The sequence below is a fragment of the Eriocheir sinensis genome, chromosome 5 (genome assembly GCF_024679095.1).
Source record: "Eriocheir sinensis breed Jianghai 21 chromosome 5, ASM2467909v1, whole genome shotgun sequence".
NCBI classification, from domain to species: Eukaryota; Metazoa; Arthropoda; class Malacostraca; order Decapoda; family Varunidae; genus Eriocheir; species Eriocheir sinensis.
In genome coordinates, this window is record NC_066513.1 from 4643827 (window position 1) to 4658869 (window position 15043).

A 15043-nucleotide genomic window follows, 5' to 3' on the forward strand; every position below is an offset into this window, starting at 1 on the left:
TACTTTCCCTAACCCTTTCTTTCTCTTTTTCCTTTATCCTCAATTACCATGCTCTCTCTTCCTTTTCCTCCTGTCTTTTCCCTTTCTTCCCTCTTTCCTTCCCTTCTCCTCCTTACTTTCTTCTACTTTCTCTAATCCTTTCTGTCTCTCTCTTCCTTCACCTTCTTTCCTCTTCTTTTCCTTCCTCTTTCTTCCCTTCCAATCCTTTTCCTTCCTTTTGTCTTTTCTCTCTCCCTTCATCTTCTTTCCTCATTCCATCCTTTCTCTCTCTCCCTTCCTCTCCTCTCCTCTCATTCTTCCCTCTCATTCCCCTCCCTTTTTTCCTTCCTTCCCTCTTCATTTTCCTGTTGTTCCTCCTTTCTTCTTTCTCTTCCTCTTACTTACTTTCTTTTTTCCTCTTTTCTTTCTTTTATTTAACTTTCCTCCCCTCTTCCTTTCTCCCTTTTTCTTATATCACTTTTTTTCTCTTCTTCCGTCCTCTCCCTTCTCTCTTATCCTTCCTACTTTTTTCTTTCCTCTCCCATCCTTTCTCTTTTCTCTGCTTCCCTCTTTCGCCTCTCCTCTTCCACCTCCTCCTCCTCTTCTCTACCTCTCTCTCCTCCTCCTCCATACTAATCTGAAGAAAATTTGTGACGACGAAGGCGTAGCGTTTACAAATGCCTGGCATCACTTTTTTGAGCGCCCAGACTTGTTTTGGAACGATGGACTACACCTGAATGAGGTTGGTTCGGCGCGTTTCGGGAGGCTTCTGGACGAGGCAGTGAAAAGATTTTCGAAAAACCTTTCAAAAAACGGCGGGCGAGGACGGGGCAAAGGCAGCCCTTGATCAACTAACCCGTAGCGTCGGTGCGACTCACAAGAAACTGTGTAACTAACGGCGCCTCCTACAAGCGAACTGGTACATCTCATCACCGCAAAAACAGGGGTCACATTTCTATCATGTACACAATTGCACATAGTTTAATACCCAAAAAGGACGAAATTAGGGCGTATATTGCAACAGAGAAACCAGATGTGGTAGCCATCACAGAGACTTGGGCCAACTCTACACATCTAGAATCCGAACTGTCATTCCCTGGGTACGAAAGCTTCCACAAAAGTCGAAAGCACAAGAAAGGAGTAGTAGTAGTTTGCTACGTAAATAGTACACTCCCTGACATAAAAATAGACAAACAGGACGCAGAGAAATACGATTCTGTCTACGTGGAAATAACCACAAATATCAATAAACTAACACTTACAACCGTATACAGGCCTCCAAAACAACAGGCAGCCGATGACACTGCCCTCTACGAAGAGATTCACTCTCTAACACAAAGCAAGGAAGCAATTATAATTGGGGACTTTAATTGCCCTAACATTTACTGATGACTGGAGATCAAGAGGGTAACAGACTTATAGAAATGGTGGAGGATTCGTTCCTCACTCAAGTTGTAACTCAACCAACAAGAGAAAACAATCTGCTGAATCTAGCATTAGTAAGCGACCCCGACCTCATTCGCGATTGTACAGTTGGTGAGAAACTTAATGGGTGCGATCACCACTTAATCCATTTTAATGTCAACATATGTCACAAACTCGTAGATAATCCGTCAGTGATACCAGATTACAAAAAAGGAAATTTCAACTTAGCCCGTGCGCTGCTTCCCCCTACGACCTGGGTCCAACTTGACATCACCGACAATACAATCGACAACGCGTGGAACGTCTCCAAAGACAAGCTGTTGCAGGTAGAGAAGGCTACAGTGCCTACGAAATCCAGGCGAGTAAATGGGGCCGTAGATCCACCGTGGATGACCAGAGAAATAAAAAGGGCAGTAAACCTAAAAAAAAAGGAATTATAATTTGATGAAAGAGAATGCCACGGCCGAAGCCAGCACACAGTACCACAACAGCCTCAGAGCTTGTCGCAGCCTTATTCGGAGTAACAAACGCAACTATGAAAAGCAAATAGCGCGCGAAATCAAAACTAACTCCAAAAAATTCTTCACGTACATAAGATCGAAAAAAGAAAGTAAAATCCAATATTGGTCCCCTGACAGACGAGACTGGATTTGTAACTCAGGACAGTAAACACATGGCCAGAATCCTCAACAGTAACTCCACATCCGTATTCACAGTCGAGGACATCGAAACCATTCCCGAGGGTCCTGATCCGCCGAGTGAGATCACGCCCCTGGAAATTGGCTCAATATGCGACCAAGAAGTAAAAAAGTATTTGGACAAATTCGACACGAACAAGTCAACGGGCCTTAACAGTTTGTCCCCGCGGTTATTAAAAGAGCTTAAACAACAAATACTTCAGCCACTCACCAACATATTCAACCGGTCAGTTCAACTGAACAAGGTCCCGGAAGACTGGAAGATGGCGAACGTAACTCCGATTTTCAAAAAAGGAGACAAAAGCGTTGCATTAAACTACAGGCCCATAAGTTTGACATCAGTGGCAGGAAAAATACTCGAAAAGATTATTAGAGACAAACTTGCTAAGTTTCTAGAAGACAATAATATAATCTCCGACACCCAGCATGGCTTCAGAAACAAGCGCTCCTGCCTAACGAATTTATTAGACTTCTTCCAAGGTATATATAAGAACTGGGATGCCCACATCCCCAGTGATGTTATATACCTGGAATTTCAGAAAGCCTTCGACAAGGTACCGCACGAGCGACTCCTTAAGAAACTGCATTCGGCGGGCATTGGAGCCAATCTGATCGCGTGGATAAGAAATTGGCTCACCGACAGAAAACAACGCGTACAACTCAATTGACAGCCTTCCGATTGGCTTCCAGTCACTAGTGGAGTGCCTCAAGGGTCAGTGCTGGGACCTTTATCTCTTTATCATATATATCAACGACCTAGAATTAGGACTGAAATCCACAATATCGAAATTTGCTGATGACACCAAGGTGGGTGGAAAGGCCCTCACAAAGTCCGACTGCGAAATCATTCAGAAAGACCTCAATCACATTATCGAATGGTCAGAAAAATAGCAAATGTCTTTTAATGTTGACAAATGCAAAGTCATGCACATTGGGTCCCAAAATAGTAACCACACATACATCATGAATGGGAAACCTCTGCAGGCGATGCAGGAGGAAAAGGATCTTGGAGTCATTATCAGCAGTGACCTGAAACACGCGAATCACTGTAAAAAAGCATACAACAAAGCCAACACTATGCTCGGGTTCATAGCGAGGAACTTCGAGTGTAAAACGCCAGACGTGATACTATCCTTGTATAATTCCATGGCAAGACCGCACCTCGAGTATGCAGTACAGTTCTGGTCTCCTAATTACAGAAAGGACATTGTTTTACTGGAAAGGACTCAACGACGCGCCACAAAGATGATTCCAACCTTAAGGGCTCAACCGTACGAGGAACGACTCAAGCGACTCAATCTCTTTACATTGGAGAAAAGACGCCTACGAGGGGATATGATTCAAGTCTTCAAGTACCTGAAAAAGTTCAATAACGTCGATTACTCCAAATTCTTTGAACTACAAACCAACTCAAGAACTAGAAATAACGGTTTACCCATTCAGTCGAGTCGATGTAACACAGACATTGGAAGGAGTTTCTTTTCAAACCGAGTCATCCGCCACTGGAACAATCTTCCCTCAGAAGCAGTAAATACGAATACCATCAACTCCTTCAAATATAGAATCGACCGTCATTTCGCTGCGTCGGGAGTAAACTGAATAACGAGGTGCTTTCATCAGCTCCTCAATATCGAGGTGCTTTCATCTGCTCCTCAACCCCCTAGTGTCGGTCGAGCAGATCAAATCACCCAAGCGGGCGACCTCGTAATGAGCCAATAGGCTTTCTGTTGCCTGTATTTCCATGTTTCCATGTTTCCCTGCTCTTCCCCTCCTCTCCTTGTCCCTCTCTTCGACTCACATGCATTTCTTCCTTCCTTCCTCCTTCACCTCCTTCTCCTCCTCCTCCTCCTTCTCCTTCTTTTCTAACACTATTGCGAGTTACATAGTTCTGGATTCTTGTCTTCCCTTTCCCCTTTTCCCAATTTCCATTCTTTTTTTATTCCACTCTATCTCTTTCTCTCTTTTTTTCATTTCCTTTCCCATGTTTTTCGTTATTTTCCTTCTCTTCCCTTCTCTTCCTCTTTCTTTTTCTTTCTCTAATCCTTTCTTTTTTCTCTCTCTATTCTGTCACTTTCTTTTCCATGTTTCCCCTTCCATTCCTTTACCTCTCTTCCATTTCTTTCGTTTCTCTTTCTCACTGTTTCGTTTCTTTTTCCTTTTTTGTTTTCTTTTTCTCTTTCCCTTCCCTTCCTTTCCTATGTTTACTTTCCCTTCTTCCATCTCCTTCTCTGTTTCTCTTATCTCTCCTCGTCCCTTCTTTCTCCTCCCCGCTGTCTCCCCTCCTCCTCCTCTCTCTCCTCCTCCTCCTCTCTCTCTCTCTCTCTCTCTCTCTCTCTCTCTCTCTCTCTCTCTCTCTCTCTCTCTCTCTCTCTCTCTCTCTCTCTCTCTCTCTCTCTCTCTCTCTCTCTCTCTCTCTCTCTCTCTCTCTCTCTTTACCTCATTACCTCAGTTCCAATGTTTCCTCTTTCTTTTCTTTCTTTCCCTTTTATTCCTTTCTCTCCCCTTTCCTTTCCCTCTCTCCTCTTCTTTCTTACATTTCTCTCCTTCTCCTCCTTCCTCCTCTCCTCCTCCTCCTTTTATCCTTCTTTCTTTGTTATTTTATTTTATTTCTCATAGTTTTTTTCCCCTTCTCTCTCTTTCTCCCTCTCCTTCTCTTTCTTTTTCCTCCTTCCCCCACTTTCTCTTCTCGTTTCTCCATATTCTCTTATTGGGTTTCTTTCTTCCTTGCTTCGCCACTCTTTCTTATCTCTTCCTCCTCCTCGGTTTCCTCCTTCTCCTCCTCCTCCTCCTTTTTTTTCTCTCTTTGTCAATGTTTTCTTCTCAATTTGATCTTTCTCTCTTTCTTTCATTTCTCTTTCTGTCTTCATTTTTCCTCCCTCCTTTTCTTCTCTCTCTACCTCTTTTCTCTTATTTCTTTATTCCTTGCATTCTTTTTATCGTCCGTTCTCTCTATTCCTTTATTCCTTCATTCTTTCCTTCTCTTTCTCTCTCTTGTTCTGTTTTTCCTTCCTCCTTCCATTCTTTTTCCTTTCCTGACCCTCCCTCCCTCCCTCTTATTTTTTCCTTCCTTCTCTTTGTCCTGCTTCTTCTCCTTCCTTCTTTTCTTTTCTCTCTCCCTTCTTCATTCCTTCCTTTCTTATTTCCTCTCTCTCCTCAGTTCCTTCCCCCTTCCTTCTTTTCCTTCCCTCCTCCCTCTTTCCCTTCGTTCTTCCTAATTTTCCCTTCTTTCTTTCTTTTTCTTTTTTTCTTCCTAATTTTTCTTTCTAAATATTTCTTTCTTCCCATTTTTTTTATAATCTTTCTTTCTTTCTAATCTTTCTTTCTTTCTTTTTTTTTTTTTCTTTCTTACTCTCTCTCTCTCTCTCTCTCTCTCTCTCTCTCTCTCTCTCTCTCTCTCTCTCTCTCTCTCTCTCTCTCTCTCTCTCTCTCTCTCTCTCTCTCTCTCTCTCTCTCTCTCTCTCTCTCTCTCTCTCTCTCTCTCTCTCTCTCTCTCTCCTTTATTCATTTTCGCTTTCTTCTCCATTCTCCCCTTTTCCTCTCTGCTCTCTGCCTCTCCTCCTCCTCTCCCTCTCCTTCTCCCTCTTTTCCCCTCTCCCCTTATTTATTTATTTTTTTTCTTTCTTTTTCTTTTTCTTTCTTTCTTTTTCGTGTTTATTCTCTCCTTTTCCTTCTTTCTTCCTTCTCCCTTCTCCTATTTTCCTCTCCACTTCTGTTCCCTCTACTCCTCGATTCCCTTCTTCGCGTATACTCACAGTGAATCTGGAGGAGTAGCGGCGGGCTGGCTCCCTCCCCCTCGGCGTTGGCGGCCAGACACACGTAGGGCCCCGCGTCCAGCCGAGATACCCCGCGGAGAGCCAGGCTGTGTCCCCCCACCAACACGCCGGCCTCAGGGGCATGTTCGATGGCCTCACCCTTAGGGGACATGAGGTAGGTTAGGAGGAGGAATACATAGGAATACATAGGTATACATAGGAATACATAGGTAGGCGGTGGCTGAATGGTAGCGTGCTGGGCCCACATTCACCACGTGATGGACGACGCGGGTTCGAATCCCCACGCTACCACCTGGGATTTTTCAGTCACCGCCGAGTGGCTTAAAACTACCCACATGCTGTCCTAGAGGAAACCGTCCAAGTGAATCAAGAACGAGTTCCGGGGGGCAGCATGAGCCAAGAGAAGATGGCGCCACTATAAACACTTGCCTGCGCCATGACGGGCTGGGGCCGAACACCATCCAGGCCCCTCAAGCAAGCATACCGGCGCTATAGGCGTAGACGTAAAAAAAAAAAAAATACATAGGAAGAACAGACATCAGAAGACCTATCGCTCTATGGCGAGGGTGTCTGTTTACTACCGCTACTACTAGTAATCTACGTGTGGTAGGACAGGACAGAATAGATGAAGGCTCCTCCCCACCCACCTCTCCCTCCGGCAACGTGCCGGCAGGAAATAGTTAGAAGAGAACACCATGTACCTTTAAGGAAGAAAGGGACATGGAAATTTTACAGTAAAGAGAGAAATAAGAGGAAATTACTACCCTTAACTTACACTACTGGTAACATAAGCTGTGGGGTAAAATGACCTCATTACATAAGAACATAAGAACATAGAAACACAGGGAGACTGGAAGAGGCCGACTGGCCTACACAGGGCAGCACCAGAATCTCCCCTAATACTCACGATGGGTGAGGTGTAGTTTCAGGGGCACAGGTGGAGGCTTGATCCTCCTTTTACTGGCGGTACTATGCACGCACCAGTACCCTGTCACCTTACTGCACCCACACCTCACTCCACCTGTCATGCGGACATTAACTGTTGCTTTACTCTATTGTTAACTTACGCTACTTGCAATCCAGGTTGTGGGGGAGAATAATATGTATTTAAGTTGAGGTCTTGCTGCAATCTGTCTGAAAACATGCGAAGAAGGGTCAGTATAATCTTATATCCCTGAAGTACTTATCCAATGAAGACTTGAAGCTATTGATACTCTGTGCGCTAACTACTGACGGTGGGAGTCTATTCCAGTGATCGACGACTCTATTATTGATAAAAAAAACTTCTGCGCACCAATGTGTTACATCGGTTTCTCTTTAACTTCATACCGTTGCTGAGTGTTATTGTGTTGGTGTCTCTCTGAAATAGACTATCTGGGTTAATGTTGTCGAATCCATTAAGGATTTTGAACACTTCATTTAAGTCCCCTCTTATCCTTCGCTTTTTTAGGGAAAACATATCTAAACGCTTTAAACGCTCGTCATCTGGCAAGTTTCGGAGCGCTGGAATTTGTTTGGTTGCTCGTCGCTGTATCTTTTCTAGCAAAACTTGATCTTTGATATAGTTAATAGGAGGAATGGGAAGGAAGAGGAGGTGGCTAGGAGGAGGAGGGGAGAGGAAGAGGAGGTGGTGGGGAAGAGGAGAGGAATGGGAGGAAGAGATAAGAGGAGGATGAGGTGGTGAAGAGGAGGAGGAGGAGGAAGGGAAGAGGAGGACGGAAGGAGGGGGAGGGAGGGATAAGAATGAAGAGAGGAAGAGGAGAGAAAGCGAAAATGGAGAGAGAGAGAGAGAGAGAGAGAGAGAGAGAGAGAGAGAGAGAGAGAGAGAGAGAGAGAGAGAGAGAGAGAGAGAGAAGAAAGAAAGAATGGAATAAGGTAAAACAGAGGAAGAGAGAGAAAGAGAAGGAAAGAATGAAAGAACAAAGCAAAAGAGAAAGAAAGAGAAAAAGAAAGAAAGGAAGAAATTAATGAGGGAAAAGAGGAAGAAAGAAAGAAAAACAAGACGGAAAGAGAAAATGGCAAAATGAAAAATAGAATGATAAAAATAAAGATTAAATTGAGAATAGAACATTGACAAACATAAAGAAAGAAAAAGGAGGAGGAGGAGGAGGAGGAGGAGGAAAAGGAGGAGGAGGAAGAGGAAGAAGCCGAGGAGGAGGAAGAGATAAGAGAGAGAGGCGAATCAAGGAAGAAATAAACGAAAGAGAAGAGAAAGAAGAGAAGAAGAGAAAAAAGGAAAAAGGAGATAGGGGAAAGAGAGAGAAGGAGGGAAAGAGGATGAGAGAAGAAGGAGGAGGAGGAGGAGGAGGAGGAGGGAGGGAAGAGGAAAGAAAGGGGGAAGGAGAAGGAGATAAAAGAAAGGAGGAGGAGGAGAGAAGGGAAAGGGAAGAGAAAGGAAAGAACAAAATGAATAAATGAAAGAGGAAACATTGGAATTAAGGATTGAGAAAAAGAGGGAAAAAGACAGAAATAGGGAAAGAAAGAGAAAGGAAGGAAGAGAGATTAAGAGATTGGAAAAGAAAGAAAGAAGGGGAATGAATGAAAAAGGAAGAGGAGATGGAAGGAGAGAGAATGAAACAGAAGGAGGAAAATTAAATCAAGGAAAGCAAAAAGAAGGGAAGAGAGAGAAAGAAGGCGAAGAAAGAGTTAGGAAGGAGAGGAAAATATAATAAGCGGACTGGAAACAGACAAAGAAGAAATTAGCATAAAGTGAAAATTACGAAGATAGGAATAGGGAGAGAACAGATAAAGGGAGAGAGAGAGAGAGAGAGAGAGAGAGAGAGGTGGAGTTGGATTTGTAAGGGGTGGTGTCGTTGTTGTTATTGTGGTTATTGTTGTTGCTGTTTTTGGTGGTGGTGGATTTGTTGTTGTTGTTGTTGTTGTTGGTAGCGGTAGTGGTGGTGGTAGTGGTGGTGGTAGTGGTGATGGTGGTGGAGTTGTTGTTGTTGTTGTTGTTGGTGGTGGTGGTGGTGTCATCAATATTCCGAGGTCTTCACTGATCCATGTTAGTCTTCCAAAACCTGATGCCGATACGTGGAGTCTTGCATCACCTCCACCACCACCGCCACCACCACCACCACTAGTTTCATGTATAGTCTTCCATCACCTTGTATAGCCATTGTAGGTATAATTTTTCATCGCCATTACCACCACCACCGTCGCCACCGTCACCAATCTGTTCATCACCATCAACATTACCTCACAATCACCTCCACCAGCACCACCATCTCTCTTCACCACCACCACCACCACCATCACCACCCCCACTATCACCAGAACCACCACCACCACCACCACCATGTCAATCACCATCAAATAGTCATACACACACGCACACACTTCCCCTCGTCCTCTCCCCTCCCCCTTCCCCTCCCCTCAACACCCACCTGTCTGAGCCACGTTATGTTGTGCAGCGGCGGGTTGGAGTCGACACGGCAGTTGAAGTAGACGTCCTCTCCCTCCCGCACCGTGGACGAGGCGCCGCGGCCCAGCTCCAGCGAGGCCACCGGAGGGTCTGGGGGTGTAAAGGAGGACGGGCTGCGTTAGGTTGTGTTAGGTTAGGTCAGTTTAGGTTATATTAGATTTGGTTAGATTAGCATTGTTTTTTTTTTTTTTTTTTTTTTTACAACAAAGGAGGCAGCTCAAGGGCAACAAAAAAAGAAAACAATAATAAAAAAAAAAGCCCGCTACTCGCTGCTCCTAAAGTAAAGCAAAAGAGGTGGCCGAAAGGGAGATCAAATACAGGAGGAGAGGTGTCCTGATACCCTCCTCTGGAAAGAGTTCAAGTCGTAGGCAGGAGGAAATACAGATGAAGGAAGATTGTTCCAGAGTTTACCAGCGTGAGGGATGAAAGAATGAAGATGCTGGTTAACTCTTGCATAAGGGGTTTGGACAGTATAAGGATGAGCATGAGTAGAAAGTCGAGTGCAGCGGGAGGGGGGGAGGCATGCAGTTAGCAAGTTCAGAAGAGCAGTCAGCGTGGAAATATCGATAGAAGATAGAAAGAGAGGCAACATTGCGGCGGAATTTAAGAGGTAGAAGACTATCAGTATGAGGAGGAGAGCTGATGAGACGAAGAGCCTTAGCCTCCACTCTGTCCAGAAGAGCTGTGTGAGTGGAGCCCCCCCACACATGAGATGCATACTCCATACGAGGGCGGACAAGGCCCCTGTATATGGACAGCAAATGTGCAGGGGAGAAGAACTGGCGGAGACGGTACAGAACGCCCAGCCTCGAGGAAGCTGATTTAGTAAGAGATGAGATATGAAGTTTCCAGTTGAGATTTTGAGTTAAGGATAGACCGAGGATGTTTAGTGTTGAGGAAGGTGATAGCTGGGTGTTGTCAAAGAATAGGGGATAGTTGTTTGGAAGATTGTGTCGAGTGGATAGGTGGAGAAACTGTGTTTTTGAGGCGTTGAAGGACACCAGGTTCTCCTTGCCCCAATCGGAAATAATAGTAAGGTCTGAGGCTAAGCGTTCTGCAGCCTCCAGCCTTGAGTCGTTAAGTTCCTGAAGGGTGGGTCTTCTATTAAAAGAAGTTGAGTAATGCAGAGTGGAATCATCGGCGTAGGAATGGATAGGACAGTTCGTTTTGGAAAGAAGATCATCAATGAACAACAGAAAAAGAGTGGGAGATAGGACAGAACCCTGTGGGATACCACTGTTAATAGATTTAGGGGAAGAACAGTGACCGTCTACCATGGCAGAAATAGAACGTTTGGTCACTTTAGGTTAGGTTAGGTTTGGTTAGGTCGCATTACCATGCATTCACATGCATTCGTATTCACATTCGTGAGACATGGACACTGAACAGTGACTTGGAGCGGCGGAATGGTGCCTTTGGTAAAAAGTGTCTACGCAGAATCATGGGATATCTTTGGAATGACTTTGTCAAACCGGCGATTATTCCATGAGACTGATTCGACATATTACCTGCATAGTTCGTCAACGCCAACTCCGGCTATACGGGCACGTGGCACGTTACCCAGATCCTGGTTATCGGGTTGTCTACAGCCCTGAGTGGAGGAGGCCAAGGGGACGCCCAGGAAGTTTATGACTTGAGCATGTCGATGGATCCTGGCGGGAGGTACTCGGGTTGGGAGGGGGGCCTGTATGGAGACTCGCCCAGAGGGACCCCCGGACTTGGCGTCGTAGGGTGGCGCATGCCACCATTGATTGATTGACATTAGTATTCGATTTACTTTTTTCTTATTAAGTGTTTTCTTATTTAATCTTTCGCGTTCGAATACAGTCACAGTATTTGTATTCTTCGGCGGAACAAACGAATAATCTTAAATCTATCATCAGAAATATCCCTTCATTTGAGTGTAGTGTTGCATTTAGCTACAACGCACAGAAGTGTGCATCCAGTACGCGACGATAATCGGCAAGGAGACACTTCGGGGATCACACAACTACATAATTATGATGAGACTTTCGTAAAGGTTCTGTTCGTATTTCCATGGGTGTGTTATGAGCCTAGTAATAGTTTGACAAGACTTCTGCACCATGAACATGCGAAACAATCATGAGAACCTGACTAATCTCTTTTATGGCCTTGGGAAATGGTTGTTGTTTGAGCCACAAGCGTCTTGGAATACGGGCCTGTGTTCTCATATCTCAGTCCCACACACGACAGGTGCGTGGTGTCAGCTCTGCCTTCAGTCTGTGAGTGAGTGAGTTGATGACGTCACCGAGTCAGAATTCAGAGCGTGAATTTATGATCTTTGCTTCAAGCAGCAATTCTAGTCTTTATGTTAGAATAATAAACTGCATATATTCATATTAACATAAGTATTCCGTTTCCAAGATAACGCGCGAAAAATTTGTTTAGATAACTTTTGAAAAGCAAAACAGTCACTGATGCATTTATACATACTTCCACTAAGCATTCGTATTTGCATTCGAATTCTTAGTATTTCACTGCATTCGTATTCACAGTTGTATTCTAGGAAACTTAAAAGGTATTCGTAATCCAGGAAACTTCAGGTATTCGTGCTGGACTACTTGTACGACTCTTGTATTCACGCCACCCCGTATAGAAGATGGGTTAATTAATAATTCACTTTTCTTAATAGACGACGGAGGAAAAAAAATAGCGTAAGGATTGAAACAATCCCTGACATAACATGAACCCAATCCAATCCTTTGTTACAGAGTTATTTAAAAAAAAAAGGGTTACCACGGCCTCTGAAACCCATAGCAAGTGGTTAGTCAGGTAAAAGGCTATTGTTACTGTTATTGTTATGTATTACTAATCAGTTAAGATAGGTAGACAGATAAATAGACAGGTAGGTAGATAGGTAGAGAGATAGAAAAATAAATGAGAGAAAAAGGAGGGATTAAGAGAACTGAAAGAAAGTTAGACTGGGACGGAAGAAAAAGTTACGTAGATATTGAGTGACCTGAGTGTGTGGAAAGATTACACATAATTACATAAATGCTGAGGGTTGGAGCCGTACATAGTTACATACATGAGTAGGACCTGTGTGTGTTCGTGTATGTGTGACTTACATAGAGTTTCATAGATGCTGAGTAGGAACTGTCATTCTAGGGGAGGCATACATAGTTACTTAGTATGGGGCCATAGGAAAGGAATACATAGATTTACAGAGATGAGTGGGGGTCAATTTTAAAGGCTTACATAGATACTGAATGTGTGGTTCATGAGAGGCCTACATAGACTTACACAGATGCGGGGTACGGAGTTTATATTGATTCACACAGATACTGAAAGTGTGAATTTACATAGAGGCTTACATAGACCCCAATAGATGAAATGGCCATGAGGTGTTTACAGAGATTTACATAGATGTTAAGAGAGGGTGGCCTATATAGAACAACATAGATATTCAGACCACATATGGGGTATTGTTGACTTGCAGAGAGAGAGAGAGAGAGAGAGAATCTTTCGTTTTCCTTGTGTGTGGTTATTGTGAATCGAGTGTGTGTGGTTTCTCTCTCTCTCTCTCTGTCTCTCTGTCTCTCTCTGTGTCTGTCTCTGTGTCTGTCTCTGTGTCTGTCTCTGTGTCTCTCTCTCTCTCTCTCTCTCTCCGTATTAAAGTCTCTATATTTTTATCTTTATTTTCCTTCCTCTTCCCCTCTCTCTGTATGTCTTCATACATGTCCTCTTCCTCCTCTTCCACCTCCTCTTCTTCCTCCTGCAAAAAGCAAATACCATGGTCGGGTTCATAGCGAGGAACTTCAAGTGTAAGACGCCGAGAGTAATGTTGTCGTTGTATAACTGACTGGCAAGGCCCCACCTGGAATACGCAGTGCAGTTCTTGTCCCTAATTGCAAGAAGGACATTGAATTACGATAGTGAGTGCAGAAACGTGCTTCGAAATTTATGCCATAGTTAAGAGCGACTCAACTGAATGAACCTCTTAACGTTGAAGAAGTGACGACTGTCGGGAAGCGTGATACAAACCTTAAACAGTCCTCTCACAAGTTCAGCAATGTTAACCAATCCAAGTGTTTTGCGCGCCAAACTAACACGAGGACAAGAAACAACGATCAAACAGCTCAAGAGAGGCGATTCAGTACAGGCATAGGGAGGAGTTATATCCCGAACAGCGTTGTCCGCCACTGGAACAGGAGTGGTTAGTGCGGAAACAATCCACTCCTTTAAGAATCGCACTGACTGTCACTTTGCTTCATCAGGGGTGAGGTGAACGTACCCGCGCGTACGCACAAGTTCTTAAATATTTTCCGCAGGTCACTCTAGTCAGACAGACAGATTAAATCACTGAAAGCAGGCAGCCTCGCAATGAACCAACAGGCTTTATGCTGCCTGATCATCCATGTTTCCATGTTTCTCTTCTTTCCCACCTTCTCTGTCTCTCTTTAACCTTCCTCCTCCTCCTTCTCCTTCTTTCTATTTCCTCCTTACCTTTTCCTGTTTTTTTTTCCCCTTTTATGTTCAATTTTATTGCCTCTTTTGTTTTCTTAATACCTCCCCCTCCTCCTCCTCCTGCTGCTGTTCTTCCTCTTCCTCTACCACTTTATCTCCTTCCACCAACACTTCTTCCTCCTACTCCTCCCCCTCCATTTTATCATCTCCCTCTCTAAATGTCCTCTTCGTAGCCCTCCTTGTTTTCCTTCTCCCATTCTCTCTCTCTCTCTCTCTCTCTCTCTCTCTCTCTCTCTCTCTCTCTCTCTCTCTCTCTCTCTCTCTCTCTCTCTCTCTCTCTCTCTCTCTCTCTCTCTCTCTCTCTCTCTCTCTCTCTCTCTCTCTCTCTCTCTCATAGTACTTCGGAGCTTGACTCACCTCCTAAACTCTGCGCCCTACTATTACATCCTCCTCCCCCACCTCCTCCTCCTACTCATCTTCTTATCCTCCTCCCCTTTCCTCTCCCTTCTTCTTCCTCCTCCTTCGCTTCGTTCCATTGTTTCCTCTTTCTCCTCCTGTTCTTCCTATCCTCCTTTCCTTTCACTCCTCACCTTCTCCTCCTTTACTCTTCCTCCTATTCTCCTCCTCTCATATTCTACCTCCTTCTTCTTCTTTTCCTGAACTTCTTCCCCTTCTTCTCCTCTTCTTCCTCCTTCTCTACCTTCAATCCCTTTCTCCTCTGATTCCACTTCTCCTCCTCCTCCTCATCTTTCTCTGCTTCCCTATTCCGCCTAACACAGTCTAGTAAGTTCACCAGTCGAGGCGCGGTAAGTGCAAGTCCTTCCAGCCCTCGGTGATGGGGAGCCTTAAAGCGGTGAGCCTCGAGCTACGGGTCGGGCCAAGGAACAGGGTCGGTATTTTCGGTCGCTTCCGCCACTCACATCAACTATTTCCCAAAGCCACGGCTGGGATTAGTTGGGTTTGCATGAGTGTTTCCTTTTCACATTTAAAAGCTTTGTCATAAAACTACCCTTGCAAATGCCCCAGCCCCCGGCAACTATGAAAGCCAATGTGTGTGCTGGCCGCCGAAGCGTTTGAAAATGTGGTGCCAGGGTCAGTATTCTCAATCGCTTCTGCCACTCATTTCTTTCAAAAGGCTGACCAGGAGATGAATCGGGTTTCCACGAGTGCTTCTTTCACGTTTAGAAGCTTTGTTTAACTATTAGTCTTACACCAGGGTCATAAAACTATCCCTGGAAATACCCCCACATCCTCTATGAAAGCCTTATAAGACGTGGGTGTGTTTGAGAATATAGACTTCAGTCACTCCGACTCTC

General features: G+C 44.5%; 1 protein-coding gene across 1 annotated transcript in view; it reads right to left on the reverse strand.

Annotated features, from left to right (window-relative positions):
- The window catches only part of LOC126982865 (carcinoembryonic antigen-related cell adhesion molecule 1-like), a 139506-nt gene that overhangs the window by 98405 nt on the left and 26058 nt on the right, over positions 1–15043 (reverse strand). Inside the window, exons 2-3 of the mRNA XM_050835140.1 lie at positions 9262–9389; positions 5855–6014 (exon numbers count right to left, since the gene is read on the reverse strand). Of these exons, the coding sequence (XP_050691097.1) occupies positions 5855–6014; positions 9262–9389 (288 nt within the window). The remainder of the gene's footprint in view (positions 1–5854; positions 6015–9261; positions 9390–15043) is intronic.